The sequence below is a fragment of the Protopterus annectens genome, chromosome 16.part0 (genome assembly GCF_019279795.1).
Source record: "Protopterus annectens isolate FY-2018-M chromosome 16.part0, PAN1.0, whole genome shotgun sequence".
Lineage (NCBI taxonomy): Eukaryota > Metazoa > Chordata > Ceratodontiformes > Protopteridae > Protopterus > Protopterus annectens.
Window position 1 is genome coordinate 231,587,534 of NC_056750.1, and position 22,281 is coordinate 231,609,814.

Genomic DNA, 22,281 nt, shown 5'->3' on the forward strand with positions numbered 1-22,281 from the left:
GTCAGTGTCTTGTTGAGATACTGCCAGGAAAGAAATGAGTAACTGGGTGTAGCACTTTGTAAAGGTGCTGCCTCATCACTGACATGCAAGTGAGGGACTAGCAACAGAAAAATACTTATTATAATGCTGTTACAGATTGCAACCCTAAGGTGATCTTCACTTCTCCAGGGTTTCCCTGACAGAAATGCTGCAGAGAATACTTAAAGGTACCTATATTGCAAACGTTCATACATCAAGCCAGCCCTACTACTAAAGTTTTTTCCAGACTTCTCGATAGAAGTGCAAGAGAAACAAGTCAATGCACCAAAGAAGCTGAATAGAGACGTAATTAATATTTGGTGGTCTTCTCTCTCATCGGAAGGTGATTTTGCATGTTATTTCCTTTCTGAAAAATCACAAGCAGTGCCATGGAGAAGGTGGATTCAGCACATGCACACAGAGGTTGATACTAGGAGGCTGAAATGCAGGATACATCAGCACTCTACACATCAATAATTCAATCTCTACAAACTGCAGATAAGATATAAGCAAGTAAAACCACTTTCTCATCACCTGCTGGCAACCAATGACAGCGCATGCTACCTGGCACTCTCTGTAGGCTAACAGGGACCTTGAAATACCTGACCAAAAGGTAAGAATACTGGGGACACTAGGAGTGCTGGCATATGGGAGGAGCTGCAGAAAAGAATCCAGCTGTAGTGCAAGGTGATAATATTCAAAAAGCAATACAGTTTCTTACAGCAAAAGCACAGAAGGAATATATTCTACTGTCTTTAAATAAGGCACTGGTCATAGCATTTAATAAAGTCAGATAACTTATCAATGGACCTAGCTGTGTGCTTAAATTCTGTCTACAGGGGAAGGCACAGGTTTCAACACATTGAAAAAAGACAAGTAAGAAATACAGGAAGCACTATGTACTACTAAAACAGTTCTGCATCTGTTTATCACATTGCACTTTTCTGTAATTTTCCTCACATGAGCAAGCATTGCTTTATCATTCCTCCTCAACTGGCACAGTTGTGCTGCATAGTCGTCACTGCAGTCTCCTCAGAGAAGCTCCTAGAGTACAGCTTCTCTATGTCTTCAGACTGAATACATCCAGGAAGAACGTTTTGATGTTTTTAATTTAGCAACCACTTCATATTAATACTCTTCTACACTCTTTACATACTGAGTGCATTTTAGTGCATTCAGAACTCAGTCCTGAGCTTTATTTAATATGTGGAAAAGTAAAAATATTACAAAGAACTTGGTCTAATTTTAAACGTGGATCTGGTGCATAACACTGATGCAACCAGATTACAGAGAGTATGGAGTCTAGTTTACAAGGCTTTCTTCCAGCAACACTGCAGCATGCCATATTAAATAAGTTCTGAACAAAGGATTTATTTTCAAGAAACAGGAACTTGGCAATATCAATTATATTCTCTCTTCTTTCATTCCTTATCTCTTGTAAACTCTCTACTCTACAATACCATTAAATGTGATCCACCTGAATTCATCAAAAGAAACCCCATTTTAATGGTTTTGGGTTATTTTTAACACCACTGTTCTGTCTCTCAGATTCTGTTATGTAGAAGGTAGATTGTCTGACTCTGACACATTTTCAGACTCTTTCTCGGTCTCCAAGTTGCTGACTGGCAGCCTATCACCCCAGTTACTGGATCTGGCACATCGGTACAGGTCTCTAAAGCAAAGAAAACAGCAGTAAATATTAAAGAATACGTACAAACTAAATAAAAATACAAACGCTCAGCAAAAGTAGAAATGTGAACACAGTGAATTACAGAAAAAGTAGAAAACTGCAACAAGAAGAAACACATATACAAAAAAAGTCTTAGAGAAAAAGGCAATGAAGATATGAATAAAAAGTTTATGCCAGGAATAGCAAACTATAACACTTTCTCAATTTACATTTCAAGATCAAACCTGACCAGTCTACAACTTTGGTACATCACTATAATTTTGTCCAGGATTAAGCACTTTGCCTTCAAATTTTATCAAAGTGATTCACAGAATTTTTAAGAGTGCAAATATCATTAAATTAATGTAAATAAGCTTATAATGGTATTTATTATCTCTAACTTAAGAAATTGTAGCTTAACACATTCTATTCTGTAAGATACGAAAGTGTAAGCTCAGAATGGATAACACAGTGAAAAACTGCACATTTTCCCTGTTCTTATGAGCAATAAGTAACTGAAATGAACTTCCTAAAGTTCAGCTACTTTAACATACAGAAAGAACACTAAGTGCAAACATTCTCTTTAAAAACTAGCAAACTGTGTGATCTAACTTCCCAGTAAATATCAGTACCATATCCCACCATGCCAGAAAATTACTCGTGGTAAGGAGGGCACTTTTCTGAACCACTTACTATGGGCACATACCTTAGAAAGCATCAAGGCCCAAATCTTTTTCAGTTGGGTAATATACCAAACAATGGAGTGAATCACAATTTCTCAGTTTCCGTAATGCCCTCATAAAGTCGCCTTTATTTAGCATGAATACTGCTCAAATAGTGCTGTACTTCAGTGATGTGCTACTTCCTCTTTTATGAAACAATACACTATGCACAACTGTCTTCTGTTTTTAGTAAACAAAAGATGAGCACTTCAGCCAGCGACAAAGAGGGATAAAGCCCTGACTGCAGCCCATATGTTGTGAGTTGGTTAGAGGCCCAGGAACTGCAGGGAGGAGGAGCAAGAGAAGTGATAAAGCAATGCTTGCCCAGCATTCCCAGCAGCAGGGGAGAGATAGGAGATCACAATGAGCTAGTTGCTTGCAAGGAAGGTGTGGGGCTTCCTGAGGAGTTACATCACTTGCAAAAATGGGATACATGACTTCATCCAGATGCCAGTCAGCAAGAAAACTTTATACAGAACTATGGATGGTTAGCAGGGCTACATGTAAATGCACAGATCAAAAAATATCCATGGCAGTCAGGAAACAACACTAAACACAACACTTCTACAAGACGACAGTCTCCTCCAATGAAAATAAGGACTTGTCAGCAGAAAACAAGTGTGCTACAGGACAAAATGTTCAGAAAGAAACAGCTGATGGAAGAAGGACATGGCTTAGTAATGCCAACACTGCAGCATATAAAACAGGGAAACTAGTGGCAATGATAAAATAATAGGTTCATAGGTGTTCACTAGTTTAAAGACAACAACGGCCTTTTTAAGCCTAGCCACGCATTTCAAATCTCTCAAGTTCTCGTACCCTTGATAAGAGTAAATAGGGGCTTGGTAGATGAAACATTTACAAGCATTGGCCCGGAGATGAACCATTTACACGATCTCTTGTATCTCTTAAGAGACATAGGTGCCAAATCAGGGATGAATTCCATGTTCCCCACCAATTGTCTGAGTTGCACTTGAATTGTGTTAGGGAGGAACTCTGCTTTACGTGGATGGGAAGCCCATTCCACAGAAAGGAGTAGTTTCTGGGATACATACTTGTCTCTCCAGCAAGTCCTACTTATATCACACGCAAGGTTTAAATTTTTAGAACAGGTAATTCTAGTGCTGTTTAACAGATATGCAGGTGGTCCATCAAAGTGGGTTCTGTCAATGTCTTTTATGTTAGGCATAGATCTCCCCTCAACAGCCTGTAGTAGACAGAACACAGGGATATGGCCTTGAGGCAGTCTGCATAGGACATGTTACTTATGCCCTGTACTATTTTAGTGAGGAACCTCCATGGACGTTCCTATTGTTGGATGTGCCTGATAAGGTACATACCAAAAGGCACTGTATTCAAATGACAGGTCTGATGAATGCTGAATACAGTGCAAGGAATTCCTAGAACCTAGATGCCATACCTTTGTTTATAAATTTCACAAAAAAGAATGATTACTTTCACTACTGTAGACACATGATGGTCAAAGGCTAGTTTACTATCTATGTATATCCCTAGGTCCATGACTACTGGGTCAACTCTTAGGGGTGTGTCGTCAATATGATAGCTAACAAGGGTGGATGACTTCCCGAAGGATATTATTACTCATTTCTTGGCAATTAGTTTTAGTCCATGGCTCTGACACCTGTTATTTCTCCCTGTCATGCCTTCCTGGAGAACATTTGTGTTGGTGGAGGATTCTATGACTGCTCTTAATTTGCAACCATTTGAAAATTTGGTCAGCCAGAGGCCACTGACGTTGCCCTTGATTTCAGAGAAGAAAATGCCAAAAAGGAGCAGTCTCAGGACTGATCCCTGAGGAACTCTGCTTGCGACTCTCCTCTTTGTAGAGGTGGACTCCCCAATTATAATTTCCTGGGTCCTGTCTGTGAGCTAGCTAGCTAGCTATCCACTGGGTGACATAAGGCTTTATATCTAATGTATTTAGTCTGTCATCAATACCAGAGTGGGATATTGTGTCAAATGCTTTGGCCAGGGCAGTGTGAACCACTTTGCCCTTATCCATTATTTTGGTGACCCTCTCAAATAAGTCTGCCAGGTTGAATAGGTATGACCTGACATGATGAAAAAAAATTGGGTTGGATTCAGTGTCTCAAGGTTTCCTATGTCATTGTTGATCATTTCCATGATAATTCTTTCCACGGCTTTGGATAGGAGACTAGTGAGACTTAAAAGTCTGTAGTTTGCAGGGTTTGAAGATGACCCACCTTTGTGCAAAGTGGTTACTGTTGTTCTCAATTCGTGAGGCATGAAACCAGTCTGGAGGCTACAGTTAAATAGCAATTCCAGAAGGCCTGATAAGTCATGTTTTATGCTAGTTTGAAGGCATCCTGGGATACTGTCTGGGCCCACTGATGCAGTGTTCTTGGCCTTAGAGAGGACATAAAGGACCTGTTCTGTAGTGATAGATGGGGGAGTTATATCTGATGGTATTTCCTGAAGGAAGATTGATGGGGAGAGAGAGGTAAAGTTACAGCTGAATTTGTTGGACAGTAGGTTTGCTATATCTTCTGGCTCAGTATACGTGGCTCTATCAACAACGAGCTCTGCAAACAACTGTGTATTGCCTTTGTGTTCGCGTTTATAGCTAAAATATGCCGTCCTTGGCCTAGGAGGCCAAATTTACCTCAGATTTGAATTTGTCAACTTTATTTGTCCTCTGAATTGTTTGTTTAGTTTGATAAGAGTGCTTTTATTATGCTGGGTGCTATACCTCCTAATGTTTGTCATGATTTTCTTCTTTCTGTTATACAGCTTACGGATGTTGTAATTCCACCAGGGTGCCTTGTTTTTTGAGTTATTTCTGTACTTCTTCTTGATTTGATAGGACAGAAGTACTTTCAGTTTGGCACTGCCCATAAAAGGCACTATGGGGGAGGAGGATGTTTTGGTTAATATTCGAAAGCCTAGAGGGGGAGAGGTGCAGACCATCCCTGGCAAAGCACTGTGGTCTGTTGTCCATCTCCTTCTGTGTTGACAAATATTGTACCCCCTTAGAATGACACTAGAAAGTATGCCAATTATTAAAATCAGTCATCTTCTGTTTGTATTGTGGCATCACTCTTGGAGAAGGTAAAATGCTGCTCAATGCTACGCTCAGTGCCTTGGAAACATATTCCCAGAGCTCCATGATGACTCTGTTCATATAGGCTAAGGAGATACATCTCAAGTCATTTACACCCACATGGACTATGACCGAGTCATACTGGTAGTATTTGTGGTCCATTGACCTGAGTGCATAAGTAATGTGGCAGATCCTGGTCCGTGATAATAAATTGACTACGACTCTCTCCTTACTCAGGCTGGTGAGAGGGACTCACAGGGGAGTCTCCAATGACCAAAATTTTGGAATGTGTGGTGGCTTGCCTTATGGACTTACAACTAGTCTCCATGAAATGTGGCAATATTTGTTGATGTGGGTGTGTTTTGAAAGAGTGCATTTCAGGCTGCTGAGGGTATTTGTTATATGTACTTCATCTAGAAGGTCTTTGGGGTTTAAGAAAGTTACAGTTAAGTTCCTCAGCATATGTGGGTCTATGTATCTGCTTTGAACTGTGTGTGTGATAGTTGCAGTGTATGCTACTGACAACCAGATTGACATTAGGAGTGTTTTTATGTGAGAGCTTTGCCTCCAGTGACATTGTGTAAATACATTTCTCACATAACATAGCATTTTGTTTGAGAGTTAACTTTTTGTCAGTAAATTAGGCAATTTCTATATTGCCTCAGGATACCCATATCCACCAAGATGGTACAGAGATAGATTCATAGATTCACAAACTGTTACTAAGCTAACTACCGAGGGAGCCTTTCTATGCCTAGCCAAGTTTTCCTGAAAGAATAATGATGTCCTGTATCCAAATAAGACATTGAGAGCCAGCCGGGCTACCTCTGTCCATAAGGGACATGGGTGCCAGCCCCAGTGTAAATTTCCTATTCCCCATCCACTGGTCTAGGTTGCAGTTAAACTGGTTAACAGACAAACTCAGCTTCAAGTGTATGGGAAGCCTATTCCACAGGAGGGGAGTCTCTGGGACACATATTTGTCTCTCCAGCATGTTCTGTTTAAGTCACAGACAAAATTCAAGTGCTTAGACCTTGTAGTTCTGGGACTCTGACTTACGAATATGCAGAAGATTCATAAGTGTGGGGTTTGCAGATGCCTTGCAAGCCAGGCATACATCACTCTTCAGGAATTTATAGGACACTGAGTACAGAGAAAGGACTTTACGGCACTCTGCATAAGGCAGACTTGTTATGCCTTGTATTCCTTTTATAAGGAACTGCTGCAGTTGCTCCAGTTACTGGATATGCCTGGTCAGATGCATACCAAACACAGCACTGTGCTCTATGATTGGTATGATGAGGACGGATGTAGTACAGTGGGATAATGACCTCTTTGGACCTAGATGCCATGCCCTCACTTATAAGTTGTGCAATGTAAAAGAATTTCCTCACCATTGTGGCCACATGGTGGTTGAAGGTATGGCTATACTCTATGTGCGTACCCAGATCCCTGACCACTTGGTCAACTTTTAGGGGCGTATTATCAACATGGTAAATAGCTGGGATGGTTGACTTCCCAAAAAGTACAATTGTGCATTTCTTAGCACTGACTTAACACCATGGTTTTGGCATCATTTATGAACCAGAGATAGACCTTCTTGAATAATGCTAGTGTCTGCAGGGGAATCGATGACAACCCCCAGCTTGCAATCACCTGCAAACTTAGTTAGCCATAAACTTTCAGTATTTGCTTCCATTTCAGAGAAATAGATGTCTCTTAACAGGTACTGTTATGACTCATGGTCCATGTTGGAGTGAATTACCCGAGACGTACCTCCCTGGACTTCATGAAATGACACATGGTCGAGCTCGCAGAATATGTGTCCCAGGCAGGTATGTTCCTAGCCTTAAGCAGCATTCTACTGTCACCCAGAATGATGCCTCAATACAAACAAAAAATGACTGACTTTAACAATTGGCTTACTTTCTGGTGTCATTCTAAGGGGATCCAGTACCTGACAGCCTGGGATGACATAACTGACAAACCATGAGGCTTTGCCAGAGATGGCCTGCATCCGTCTCCCTTGGGCTTCAGGCTCCTGCCAAAGGCTCTTGCCTCTCCCATAGTGCCTTTTCTAGGCAATGCCATAAGGTCAAAACTACCAACATGAACATTTCATCAAAACGTAAATTAAAGGTCATACTACTAAACGCTAGGAGTCTAAACATGAAACTGCACTGGAAAAAGCTGACATTTTTGCAGTCACAGAAACCTGGTTCAAAGCTGTGGAGAGCAACCCAGCCATACCAGGTTACTCATCCTATCATCGATTCAGACCCCAAACTGTGGGCAGCAAAACAAAAGGAGGTAGAGTTGCAATATATATAAAAGACATACACACATCTAGGCTGGTCAAACAGTATGATGCACAGGAAACACTCCAGGTGCAGTTAACAATTGACAAGACCCCTATTCAAATCATAGCTAGCTACAGGCCTCCAACTTTGACTCAAGATGCCCACTCCACCTATCTGGACCTCTTTGAATCTATTAGGATTCAACCCTTTACCCTGATCCTGGACGATTTTAACTATCCAACCATAGATTGTAAGAAATACTCATGCCAAAACACAAACGCACAGAGATTCCTTGATTTTGTCAATGCAAATGCCCTTGGACCAGTTGGTTGACATCCCAAGAGGTGAAAATATCTTGGACATGGTATTAACCAACATGAGTAACCACTGCAGCATCCCTACAGTGTCATCATCCCTGGTAAGATCCGACCACAAAGCAGTCACTTTTGAAGTCACCATCTCCCCTGACCCCCCCCCCCCCGCCCCCCGCAGCTAGGGTCAAACAAAAAAACTTCTCCAAAGATGATTACAACATCCGGAGGGAAGGTATAAACAACTTCACAGCCTCCTCCCCCTCCACAGAAACTGGCACATATGTCCAAACAGACACCAAAGTACTATATGAGTATTTATATAGCTGCATGGAATCAGGAATACCAGACAGGATGAAATCCTCTGCCTCAAGGAAGAGTAAACCTGTCTGGTGGACATCTGAAATAAATACACTCCATAATAAAAGGAAAACATTGCTGCCCAGGACCAAGAAGGAGCGGGTGCCTAACTGGAAGCAATCTCTCCATAGCTTGAACAAGCAAATAAGAGCACTAGTGAAATCCTCCAAAGCAAACAGAGTCGAAACTGGCCACATCTACTAAAGACAGTTATAAGTCCTTCTTCACATATGTCTGCAATCTCAAGGGAAGCACCCAGATTTGCTCAGAGGACACCACATACACAAACAATGTAGATATAGCCAACCTGCTGGCAGACAGGTTCAGTGTCCCCCCATCAGTAAAACAGGACATCTCCAGTACCTGCCCCCTCCCCTTATCTTTAGGGAGCAAGTCATCACTGCCCTCTCTAAGGCAAAAAATACAGCCTCTATGGGACCCGATAACATCCCAGTCTGCATCCTACATGAGCTCAGGCAGGAACTTGCAGCACCATTAGGCACCATATTTAACCAAAGCCTAAATATTGGCTTTGTCCCAGCCGAGTGGAGGACAGCTACTGTCATCCCTTTGCACAAAGGTGGAGTGTCCACCGATCCAGGAAATTATAGACCCATCAGCCTAACTAGACTGATCTGCAAGGCCATGGAGCAGATTATCCTAGACGTCATTAATAAGGACACTGACACCCTCCAGACACTTGATCCCACACAGTTTGGTTTTGTCAAGGAGAGATCATGCCTGTTAAATTTGGTCGACTTCTTTGAGATCATCACCAAAGCCACAGATGAGGGGAAGACGGTGCACACCATATACAGTCACCTGGCCAAAGCCTTCGATACTACTCCCCACTCAGGTACAATAGATGAACTCAACTAGGCATCAATCTATATGTTACCAGATGGGTAGCAAACTGGTTCACTGATAGAACCCACCTAGTCAAAATAGGGGAAGCCACCTCAAGTAGTAGACCTGTAATAAGCAGTGTACCCAAGGATCAGTCTTGGGTCCCTCTGCTGTTTGGGAAATACTTCTTGGAGGTGCAGGACAAATCTAGTGGGCTATGGCTGACCAAGTTTGCAGATGACTGCAAGCTGCCCCTAGTGATGTGGACATCCTCCAAAAGGGTCTCATCCAAACAAATGACTGGTGCCAGAAACATGGCCTCAATCTGAATGCCAAAAAATGTATCATCATCCCTTTCTGGGAGAGTGACATCCCCACAAATTATCACATTGATAATAAGGTCCTAAGCATGCAATCAGTCGTGAGGGACTTGGACACCCAGGTTGACAGCAAACTGACTTTTGACCACCATATTACCACCGCTGTACAGAAAGCTTTCTGGCTCACCTCATTAGTAAGGGTATCTCAACCAGGGACAAGGTGGTCATAACATCCCTGTATGCTTCCCTAATATATTATTGAGTACAATGCTCCTTTCAGCATGTATCTCACAAAGCACATGCAGCAGCTGGACAGACCACAGAGGTTCCTCACCAGGAGAATCCAGGGCCTCAAACATCTACCCTACATAGAGAGGCTAAAAGCCCTGTCCCTCTACTCAGTCTCCTACAGACTTCTCAGAGGTGACCTCTGTCTGGCATACAAAGCAATCTCAGACCCTGCCCTGATGGGACTGCTGCATATTCACAAGTCAAGCTCCACTCGAGTAACCCACACGCGTGACCTCAACCTGGTCTGTGGCATCAATAGGACTTGTTGGTAGGACAGATTTGCGCCCCAGAGACTCCCCCTTTTGTGGAACCAAACCACATAAAGCACAGTACATCATTAACCCTTTTTAAGTGCAATCTGGATAACTGGATGGGGGACAGAAAATACACCCCTGGGATTCCACCTATGTCCCTGCTGGACAGTAGCATAGTGTGCTGACTTGTTGGAACATGGGCTAAATTTTTGGCTAGGCTTTGTAAAGGCCTCAGGGCCAATAGCCTAGTAACTTCCTATGATCCCATGAAACAGGAGTGGCGCCAGTAGAGAGTCCTGGGGGACTCCACTAGTGACTGGCTTCTTTGTGTAGGTGGCCTCACCTATTTTGACCTCCTAGGCCCTATCAGTATGCCAGTTTGCTATCCAGTGTGTGATAAAAGGCTGTATACCTAAATTAGTGAGCTTGTATGCAATGGGTCAGTTAGGTACTGTATCAAAAGCCTTGGCCAGGCGAGCTAAGCTGTGTGCACAGTCTTATCTTCAGCCAATACTTTGCTGACCATCTCAATAAAGTCTACCTGACTTAATAGGCAATGATCTTCCTTTAACTCACCTCCAAGTGCTTCTGCAGTTACATCCTACTGATATTTCTAGGAGTCAAATATTATGTGTTTATGTCTGCACTAATAATTCCAAAACCATGCTACACACAAAGTATTTGAATATTTCACCTTAAAGACTACACAATAGCAAACACAACTATGTTGATATTTGATATCCATCTAGGACAAATAAAGAAATATTAAATATTGTTCATATAAAAAGAAGTTATGTGCTTACCATAACGTTCCATGCGAGTTGTTCATCTCGCCTTCATTCTTACAAATGGGTTTGGAGCCGATCCTTCAGCTCCGAGTCGGCCACTTTCACAAGCTTGAGGTTTTTGAGTAGCTTGAGGCCAAGTCCCTATCCCATGATGCTCCCTGCCTCACCTCAGATCTAGTTTGCTAATCACAACATGTACAATATATGAAAAGCGTGAACATTACTCCAACCACAGTAAGAAATCCTATAACAAGACCCACCAGACCGCAAAAACTCTTACTTTTTGTTCGAGACGTCTGGAGGGGGAAGGCGGTTGGGAATCTAAGAATGAAGGCGAGATGAACAACTCACATGGAACGTTATGGTAAGTACATAACTTCTTTATGTGAAGTTGCTCAATCTCGCCGTTCATTCTTACAAATGGGAAGCATCCCAAGCACCATTCTTCCTGGGTGGCTCAAGGGAGTATATTCCTGAGGATAGTGGAACCAAAGGAAGCCCTGCCCCTGGAGGCCTTATCTACTTTGTAATGCGTAATGAAGGTATGTGGCTTAGACCAAGTGGCAGCTGCACATATCGTGTCTAATGGCAGTCTAGCCATATAAGCTGAAGAAGTAGAAACAGCCCTAGTGGAATGCGCTTTCACGCTATGTTCTAAAGGTTGATTCATGGAAGAATATGTGAATTTTATGCAATCAGTCAACCATTTGGAAAGAGTAACTTCTGACACTGGTAGCCCTTTCCTGGTATCAGCATGAGAGACAAAAAGTTGTTCTGATTTTCTAAATTCTTTTGTTCTATCCAAATAAAATATGAGTTGTCTGTGAACATCAAGTTTATGCAACATATACTCCAACTTGTTGGAATGGTTACTGAAGAAAGTTGGGAGTTCAATAGTTTGATTTAGATTAGCCTCCAAACATACCTTTGGAAGGAAGGGAGGGAGGGTTAGTCTGGGGTGACACTCTCAGGGTGAAAAATCAAATATGGGGGTTTAATAGATAAGACATGAAGTTCAGACACTCTATGTGCTGAAGTAATGGCCACCAAGAAGATGGTTTTGCAAGACAGGAATTTTAGTTGGCAAGAGGATGCAGGCTCAAATGGAGGAAGAATAATCGGAGATAGAACAAAATTTAGATTCCAGGGAGTGAAAGGTTGTCTAACTGGTGGTCTAAGATGTATGGTTCCTTTTAAGAAGGCTCTACATAACCTGTGAGACATAAGATTAGAAACTTTCGATCCGAGGTGAAAATCTGAAATTGCAGCTAATTGAACACATATAGTAGCAGCCAAAGCGCCTTTATTAAAAAGCTTAGTCAAAAACTCTAAAATGCTAGTAAATGGGGGCGACGTACGGGTCAATATCATTCTGAGAAGCCCAGAAGGCAAACTGCTTCCATTTGCTGGCATATAGCTTTCTGGTTGAAGCTTTATGTGAGGATACAAGGATAAGCTGCACCTCCGAGGAAGACTGTGGGACCAGGCTATGTTGGAAATTGGAGCAGCCAAGCTGTCAATCTGAGGGAATGAAGTGAAGGATGAAGAGCCCCTGATGAATGTGTCAGCAGATCTGGAACTGGGCCCAGAATCCAAGGTTCCTTTAGTTGGTAGAGTCGAAGGAAGGGGAACCAAATCTGTCGAGGCCAATATGGGGCCATCAGAATTACAGTCCTCCCCAAGGCTTTGGCTTTTTGAAAAAATTTTGGAATCGGGAATGGGTGGAAATGCATATAGGAGTCCCAGGGGCGAAACGTGTACAAGAGAATCCCTTGGGTTTTCCCCTGATGGGGGATTCAGGGCAAAGTAGCTTCTGCATTTGGCATTCATGGGGGATGCAAACAGGTCGCAGCAAGGCTGGCCCAATCTGTGGAAAATCATCTTCGCTACATCATCTTTGAGGGACCACTTGTGCAGCATCAGAATGGCTCTGCTTAATTTGTCCACGATCACGTTGGATTTCCCCGGAATGTGCGTCGCTATCAGAAAATGCTCAGTGGATATAGCCCACTGCCATACCCTTAAGGCTTCTTGACACAGGGAGTAAGACTTGGTTCCCTCTTGCTTGTTGATATACCAGACTACCAACATGTTGTCGGTCTGAATCGCAATTGTTCTCAGAGGAAGAGAGTCTTGGAAGTACTGCAATGCCAAAAGTACTGCTCTCATCTCCAGGACACTGATGTGCAATTGCGACTCTGTCTCTGACCAGGTGTCTTGGGCTGTTCCTCCCTGAAAAAGACCCCCCACCCTATCAGAGAAGCGTCCGTGGTCACCGGGGCTGAAGGCGGGAAAAGAACAATTGGACGATCTACTGTTACATGATGGCTGGTCAACCACCACTGAAGATCCTTTTTGCATGAATTTGTAATCATTATCAAGAATGACACTGGAAGTTGTTGGTAAGACCACTGGGTGAAGCGTAATCGATGAAGTATTCTCATGTGCATACGCCCTAGAGGAACTGCTATGAGAGTTACTGCCATAGTACCTAGAAGTTTCAACACCTGAGAAGCTGGTACTTTTTTGTGTGTCAGAATGTCTGATGCCTGTTGTTGAAGAGTGACTATTCTTTCCAGTGGCAATTTTACCATAGCGGTGCTGGTGTCTAAATCTGCTCTGATAAAGGAGATACGCCACAATGGTGACAACTCAGACTTGTTGACATTTATAGTTATTCTTAACTGAGAACACAGATTTAGAGTGTGATCCCTAGATTGAACTAGTTGATGCCTGGAGGTGGCGGTGAGGAGTCAGTCGTCCAGGTACAGAAACACTCGGAATCCTAGACGTCTCAGGTGAGCCATAACCACTGCCATGTATTTGGTAAACACTCTGGGAGCTGTTTTGAGACCAAAGGGCAGTGTTTGAAACTGATAATGACTGGCTCCCAGCCGGAAACGCAGGTGATCTCTGGATGTTCTGGACATTTTGATATGATAGTACGCATCCTTGAGATCTATAGTGCACATCCAATCCTAGAAACGGAAGAATCGATTGAAGCGTGACCATCCGGAACTTCTCTTTCTTTACAAAAGTGTTGAGTCTGCTGAGGTCCAAGATGGGCATCCAGTCCCCTGTTTTCTTTGGAACTAAAAAGAATCTGGAGTTGGTTCCGGATCCTATCTGGTCTGCTGGGACTGGATGGATGACTCTCTTTTCCAGAAACCTTTGAATCTCTATGGTTGCTTGATCACTGAGACTGGGTAGAACGCCTGGGATTTTCTTTCGTACAAAGGGAGGTTCTGAGAATGGAATGACGTATCCTCTGGTAATAATGCTTTGTACCCAAGAATCTTTTGTAATTTTTAGCCAGGCATCTGGATACAAAGACAAGCTACCCCTGACTGCCTCCAGAGTAGGGCAGTTGGGCCTCCTTTCAGAAGCACTGTAAGGGCTTGCCAAAGAACTGATCCCTGTCGCCTTGGTTTTGCGGACACCCTCTGCCGCCTGGGCGGCATCTTCCATTTTTACCCCCACCTCTGCCCCTGGAGGTAGGTTCACTATGTGTGTTCTGAAAGGCTCCTTGGGACTTGTGGAACCACATTTTTCCTCCATTTTGCCCTTTGGAGTAAAGTCTAGTAGGGGTGGAAAAACAGACTCCTATGGCAGATAGCCTTTCCATTTTGTTCACACCTAGTGAGGGTCTCCTTGACTTTAGGCCAGAAAAAGAATAAGCCATCAAATGGGGTATTAACGAAGGAAGACTTGAAGGCTTCTGCAAAGGAGCATAAGCGCATCCAGGAATGTTTCCAAAGAGTTATTGCTGAACCCGCTGCCCGACTTGTACCATCAACTGCATAAGAAAGGAGTCGCATGGACGAGTTAACTATGGAATTAAGGGCATTGAGCTGGGATGTCACCTTATCAGGAACACTTTCAGCTGTAATACTCTGTAGGGTATCTCCAAACTCTTTAAGGAGATCTCTTTGAAGTCGGGTAAAATGTGTCAAACAGTTGAGCGATCGCACAGCAAAAGTCGCTGAACTAAAAATGTGTTTCCCATACCTGTCCATAATCCTGGAATCTCCATTAGGAGGATGGACAGTAGAAGAGGCTTCCAACTTCTCTATCCTGGTGGCAGCCGCTACCACCATGGCATCAACTGGCACTCCTTTGGTAAGGAACATTTTGTCCTGTGGTGATGTAATGAACTTGTTGGGCCTCCGAGGGACAGGTTCCACAGTATCAGGAGACTCCCACGCCCTTCGAGCAACTAACTCCATTAGTTCATCGAAGGGTGGAGTCACCCAGGAGGTGGTGGGTTGAGACCCAAAGGCCTTCAGAAGCACTGACTCATCATCAGTAGGGCTAACAGACTGCCAGTCACCCCTCTGTCTCAGAATTTCAAGGATATCAGCAAAAAAAATATCCTCTGAGGGGGACCGTGCGGACCCTTCTGACTCCTCTAAGTCAGTGTCTGATATGACAGACTCCTATGGGGGAATCTAAATGCCTCCTCTTACAAAGCTTCTTTTTGGGAACCTCATCAGTGGGAGCTTCTGGTGAGGTCTCGGTAGAACATGGGTCACCCAATGGGGCTACCTGAGGCTCTGGGTCTCGACGCTTTACAGGGACCTGTGATGCAGCGGTAGAAAGTGGCACTTTCCGGGATGAGGAAGTAGGCCCTGATGAAGTGGGTGTCTTAGAAGACATAACTCTCCTCATGGCATCAAAGGCTCCACTGCTCCGACGTGAGGAAGTAGCCGGTTCCAAAAAAGATGGCAACCTCCCCGGTGCCGAAACAGTGGGCTCTGACCCAGAGGAAGGAGCAGAGCTCATCCTTGCCAAAGCTCTGAGAGGAAGGGCAGGAAATGACTCATCGGTTCGACTCTTCCCCCAGAGCTGACTGGACAGAGTCGGCTCCCAGACTCCTCGAACGGCATCGAAGTAGTTTGAGTTGACGGAGCCGATGGCACTGGAACAGGCCTCGGCTCTGAGGGTTCCACAATCATCAGTTCTAGCTCCTCTGGCTCCGAAGGCCCTGCTCAGCTCAGAGGAGGAGAAGACACAGTAGGTAAGGCAGTCTTCGGCTCCGAAACTGGTTGGACTGGAGCCGACAACAATTTGGCTAGTTTTGGATTCTGGAGGAGCTTCTGCACCACTTGGTCCACATCCACATCAGAAAGGCTCCTCGAAGAACGATTCGAAAGGATACATGAAGCCACCGATTGTAAAATAGGTGATTTCAAAGTTTCGGAGACCGTCTCCAATACTGGGGACCGGCTCTGAAAAGCAAGCTCGGTGCGCAGTTCTGAAGACTGTGGAACCAGCAACCGCACCTTCTCAGCAAATTTCGGAGCAGAAGACTTCGGCTCCGAAGTAGCTTTCGAAGATTTGGATCCCTTTGAAGATTTTGAAGTCTGGTCGGCCTTGTCAAGCGATTCTTGGAAGTCAGGTTTTAACAAACCCCTGTCCTCTAGTTTTCTCCTGCGTTCCAACAAGACCCTGCTGCTAAATGAATGACAAATGGAGCAGTCCTCCTGAAGACGGACTGCCCCCAGACAGTACACACAACTTGCATGAAGATCAGTAATCAATATTTTTGTCCACACTTAGGATATTTCTTGAACCCTGACTTTTGTCTCTCTTTTTCTTTCTGATCAGCCATAATGCAATGAAAACACTATACATCTATGTATAAATATATATAAACTGCCTAGAAAACAAACACCACTCTAGATAAACAGAAACAATATCTAAGCAATGGAAGAATCTAGAAAACACACACTAGGAAAAAACAACTAAAACTTCAAATAGCTATAACAGCTATAATTATAAAAGTTAACACTTTTAACAGGATAGGGTTAAACTCAAACATGGCCAATGAAAGGCCTAAGAGCAGCCGCTCTATAAAGATGAAAATTGATTAAAAAGGGACTAATGACAGTGCCTAAACAATAAGCTAAGGCTAACTAGCCAGGAGACACACTTTTTTAACACAGAATCGAATCTAAATATCTATAATAAATTTCAAAATATGATAATACTGGCCCAAGCTCCACTCTCGACCTCTGATCTTTTGCAGCGGCAAACTAGATCTGAGGTGAGGCAAAGATCATCATGGGATAGGGACTTGGCCTCGAGCTACTCCAAAACCTTGAACTTGTGAAGGCGGCCGACTCAGAGCCAAGGGATCGACTTCAAACCCATTTGTAAGAATGAACGGCGAGATTGAACAACTTCACATCATTTATTTATACTGTCATAAATTTTATGTTTTTCTAAATATCTTGACAACTGAGTAGCAAAGACATAACTGCTTAGCCTCATATGAAGGTCCTCAGCTTGATAAACAAAATGCTGCTGGTAGTATGTGCACAATATGAGTTTGTCATGAAACATTTTAAGTTGCTTACAAAATATCACAAACTTGTTACATTGTTTACTGTAACTTATAAAATCCAGTTTAAGACCTATAACACAAATAATACTGCTACTATAAAAACGGTTTGTGCTGAAAAGTTTGTCATTTACACTTGTTTAGTAATCCCTATGGTTCCAGAAATATGAACATTTGTTTGAAATGTAAGGACATAATTTGATTTTATCAAAAAGCTCAGGCTACACCTATTGGAAGTTATAGTGCAAACTTATAGAGCTCCACTAAAAGGAATGAGTTAAAGCTGATGGGTCCAGCATTTGCAGGTTACCTATGTCATCATTTAGTGAGAAAGTTCATATCTATGTCAACAGGCCTTTTTTATCGATTAGACAGTTGGATTGAGAATGTAAAGCAATATCAGAAGTATCTGGTTTGCAACTCTGGGGGCAGTGCTTGCCACTACAACTAGTTATCCTGTGTAGCAAGAACAACAAACGTTCGGGTATAAGCCAAAATATAAATTTAATAAAACAGCAATTCTATCAGTATCACCAAAGAAAGCACTCTAGCGCCTCAGCTTAACATAAGCCTTTAAGGAGTACCTGTGTGCAACTATATACTGGTGAAATGTTTTTACAGGAAAAATGTGAGCAAAAGGGCACCGTCAAACACTTGAGGGAAAAGTGATAAGTAGACACTGATGATCTATGGATGATGTATTTAGAGAGAGATTCTGAAGTTTGGTCAGACAGCAGGCTGCTTCCTGATGCTCATGGTTTAACTGCCTACTGTGTTACTCTGAACAAGTCAATTAACCTAATATCCAGGGCTCTACCCTTATACCCTCTAAGTCCCCTGTGGTCAATAGATTGAAGCAGCTGTGTAGAACCGATGTGTCAACTGGAAATACAGCATTGTCAAATACTGGAAAAAGTAAAGTGCTGCCACTTAGATAAAGCCAGAAAAAATGCACAGAGGAAAAAACAAACATAAAATTATTCTGTGTAATATCAGTCTTATATTACACAGATGGAGAAAGAAGTACAGTCTAATAGAAATAATATAGCAAACCGATATTTGCAGAAAATGAAATGTTAACTAGGAATAATAATATCACTACAGAAAATATGTGTCACTTGGAAATAACACTACTATAGATAAAGCTGAAACTGAACATTATTCAAAACTCAGACGTATTTTAACATGATAGTAATACATGTAAAGTTAAAGAAATTATTCAGAAACATTGGTTTATGGTCCAGCACATACCGCGTTTCAAGAATATTACAACACACCTTTCTTTTACACACACATGCTCTAGTAACATGAAAAAGTTATTATGTTACAAAGAACAAAAAAAATAGGTCAATAAGCATGTTAGTACTAAAGTAGGAACATATAAATATAATGCTGGGCATTTTTATAATCATATTTTTACTAAGTCTTTTGAGCATCCTATTAACAAAAGATTTTGTACTTTTGGTACCTGCAATACTAAGAATCTTATATGCATGGCATAATGCATAAAATGTAATGCTTTCTATATTGGAAAGACCAACAGAAAGTTAAAAGAATGAATAGATGCCAATGCCTTACATAAACACATTAAAGATCATAGCACACACTCAAGCTTTTAATATTGCAAACTATTAATGAGAATATTAGAATGGGTGATTTTTTGAATAAAACAGAAAAACAAGAAAACAGATGGACAGCTCACTTTAGCACACATATCCCTCTGGGCTTAATGAAACTTTTATAGTGAAACCAATTTTTAAAGATTTAAGAAATAAAATTAGATGACTTGTCACTTTAAATATTAGATTTTTATGTCACATGGTTTTAAATGTCTTTACTATTTAAATGCTGTAAAATAGTTTTTTTTTCATTTGCCTGAAGAAGTATTGTAAGGTGAACGTTTTTACTTGCGCAGTTTATTCAATAAATATATACAATCACTGGTCTCTCTGGTCACAGTGGTGCCAGAGTACTTTTATGTTTTATATATTCAAACACTGTTCCACATTCTCTGCTAGAAATGCTAGATGACCTCCTCCTGAGAGTGGTCAAATTTTCCAGCCTCATAATTCATCCTATAATGGCACTATTAGGGCTGCCGATCCCCAGTATTCAGAGACAAAGCACCAGGATGTACAGTCCCACCAACAGCAACCTGTCCACAAGTTTCTAGAGAGGTCCTTATGACTGAATGCTCCCACAGAGGCACAGACGTCAGTAAGAGACTGATTCTGGACAGAAATCATCTGGGCAACTTTTGCCTCTGCTGATGAGCAATGCTGGAAAGGCAATGGGATGGAGAAACTTGACAGGAGTGTCTCAGTAGTCTGATATTTATCTCACAACCTCCAATGGAGACTTTTTCAGCTTTTAATTACTGCTTGATGCAGCATGTAACTTGTAGGGAAAGTACATTTGTGTAAGTTGAACTTAACACACAGTTTATGTTTGAATGATCACTGCTGCAGTAGCCTTAGCTATTTGGGTCATATATTGCCATGGATATAACAGCTGGTCAGCTTCCAAAGCTACAGAACACCTTTGAAGTGCTCAAATTATCAAGCAGATTAAGCAGAGCTGACTAAAAGACAAGTCTAGGTGCGAAGCCCTTCAGAGACTTCATGACAGCAAAAAGAGGAAGGCTAAGCCCTGAAAGGACTATGCTAGAACAACAAAACATAAATGTCCACATCTGACAAAAAAAAAGAAACACCAAAAAGCAAGGGGGATGGAGGGAGGGAATGACCACTGGATCAGTGATCATCCGAACATCTACTGTTATGGTAAATTTGACTTACACAGTTGCACTACGTTTATCATATTGATCAATGCTGCAGTAGCTATGAGTAGATTACCATAGCTACATACATTTGGCAGGTAGAAAATGAACAGTCCAGAAACTCCTGGAGAATGGTCCTAGCAAAGGTTGATCTGGAAGAGAAGGAATCAAGCTTACAGTGCTTTGTAAACGTACATACAGAGGACCAAACAGCAGCTTCTAGAATATTTCTAGTACCAACTATTTCCAAAAAGCTGGAGATAAAGCCAGGACCCAGGCAGAGAGAGCCTTGACTATGCCTGGAATAGATTTGTTATGATGAGTATGGCAAAAGGTAACAGCTTTAGACAACTGTTTGGAAATTGTCTGTTTTGCTCAAGTTTGAAAGGACATTTATTAGTGCTGGAATATTTTTCTTACTGGCGGAGTAGGCTTATTAAATATTGATACATTATATGCTGTTAGAGAAAATGTATTTCTCATGATTATTCTTCATAAAATGCATATTAACTTGCAGGTTCTTCACAAATTAATTGTTTGATATTTATGTTAAAAATTATATGTAGTATAGCTGTATAGTTATGCAAACCACAGACACTTATTATAGTTCAAAGTGTTTTACAACTGCATTCTAATATTAAGCTGCAAAGTATAACAGATGACTGAAGGTAAAGAAAGTGCTGAAGGGTTTAAGGGATATTATTGGTTCTGGAATGCCCAGGAAGGGAGGAAAGTACACACTGTAAAATAGATTTTGTTCTATATGAGCTCTGAACTTCCCAGGCTGGGATGGGTAGTTACAAGGAATTTTTAGGGCTAGCATGGACTGATATTGAAATATACAAGGTTGAAAAACAAGATCCCTGACCAAGCTTAACAAAAAGCTAAGAACCATCATAAAAACCTCTAAGGCAAACTTTGAAAGAAAAATCGCAACAGACACCAAAGACAACCACAAGGCATTTTTTAGCTATGTCAAGAACCTAAACTGAAACACTCAGATCTGCTCTGAGCTACAGAATAATGGTTCAAAAGTCATGGAACCAACTGATATTGCCAATATATTGGCAGACAGGTTCAGTGCAAACTTTACCCCACCCTCACCACCTAGAGAGCCCATACCCATACCAGACGATTGTGCTGCCCCTGAAATCACAGACACCCATGTGAAAACAGCACTCTCCATAGCATAAAACACAGCATCCATGTGACCTGACAGCATTCCAGGTTGTGTGATACATGAACTCCAAAACGAATTAATCCCGCACCTTAATACCATGTTTAACCACAGCCTCACCTCAGGCTATGTGCCCACAGAGTAGCGCACGGCAACAGTCATCCCACTCCACAAAGGAGGTGCCACCACTGACCCCGGGAACTACCGTCCCATCAGCCTGATGAGTCTAGTCTGTAAGGCCATGGAGCGCATCATCATGGAACTCACAAACAAAGACATCGAGAACCTACAAACTCTAGACTCTACCCAGTTTGGGTTCGTAAAGGGACGGTCATGTCTCCTTAATCTGGTTGACTTTTTCGAAAAGATCACTGAGGCAATAGATGAAGGGAAGGTGGCCCATACAGCATACCTTGATCTTGCCAAGGCCTTTGATACCATTCCCCATTCGGGAATTATAGACAAACTCACTAACCTAAACATAAACCCCTACATAATAGATGGGTTGCCAACTGGCTCATGGATAGAACCCATTTGGTGAGAATAGGGAATGCTAGATCAGACTCCAAACCTGTGACTAGTGGAGTACCACAGGGCTCAGTATTGGGACCACTCCTGTTCGGCATCTATTTCTCCAAGGTACAAGCAAACACAGAGGGATTATGACTAACAAAGTTTGCAGATGACTGCAAACTGGGCGCCATAATTGAGACTCCTACTGGCGTAGACATCCTACAGAGCGGTCTCACTGATACAGATACATGGAGCCAAAATCACGGCCTCAAGTTAAATGCCAAAAAGTGCATTGTCATACCTTTTGGGGAAAAAACAAGTACCAATGAATTACAACATAGATGGCAGACCACGTATCACAGAGTGTGTGATAAGAGACCTAGGGACACAGGTGGATAGTAACCTCTCCTTCGACAACCACATCACTAAAGTTGTTAGAAAATCCTTCTACATGGCCCATCTTATCACAAAGGGGATTGCATCTAAGAATAAGGAAGTTATTGTCCCC

The 22,281-nt window shown here is 42.2% G+C and overlaps 1 protein-coding gene across 2 annotated transcripts in view; it reads right to left on the bottom strand.

The window, feature by feature from the left end:
- Positions 1–1,109: 1,109 nt before the first annotated feature.
- METTL17 (methyltransferase like 17) overlaps positions 1,110–22,281 on the bottom strand; it is a 760,923-nt gene continuing 739,751 nt past the window's right edge. For both annotated transcript variants that reach the window (XM_044058500.1, XM_044058499.1), the window contains one exon: positions 1,110–1,690. In XM_044058500.1, the coding sequence (XP_043914435.1) occupies positions 1,573–1,690 (118 nt within the window). In that variant the 3' untranslated portion in view covers positions 1,110–1,572. The remainder of the gene's footprint in view (positions 1,691–22,281) is intronic.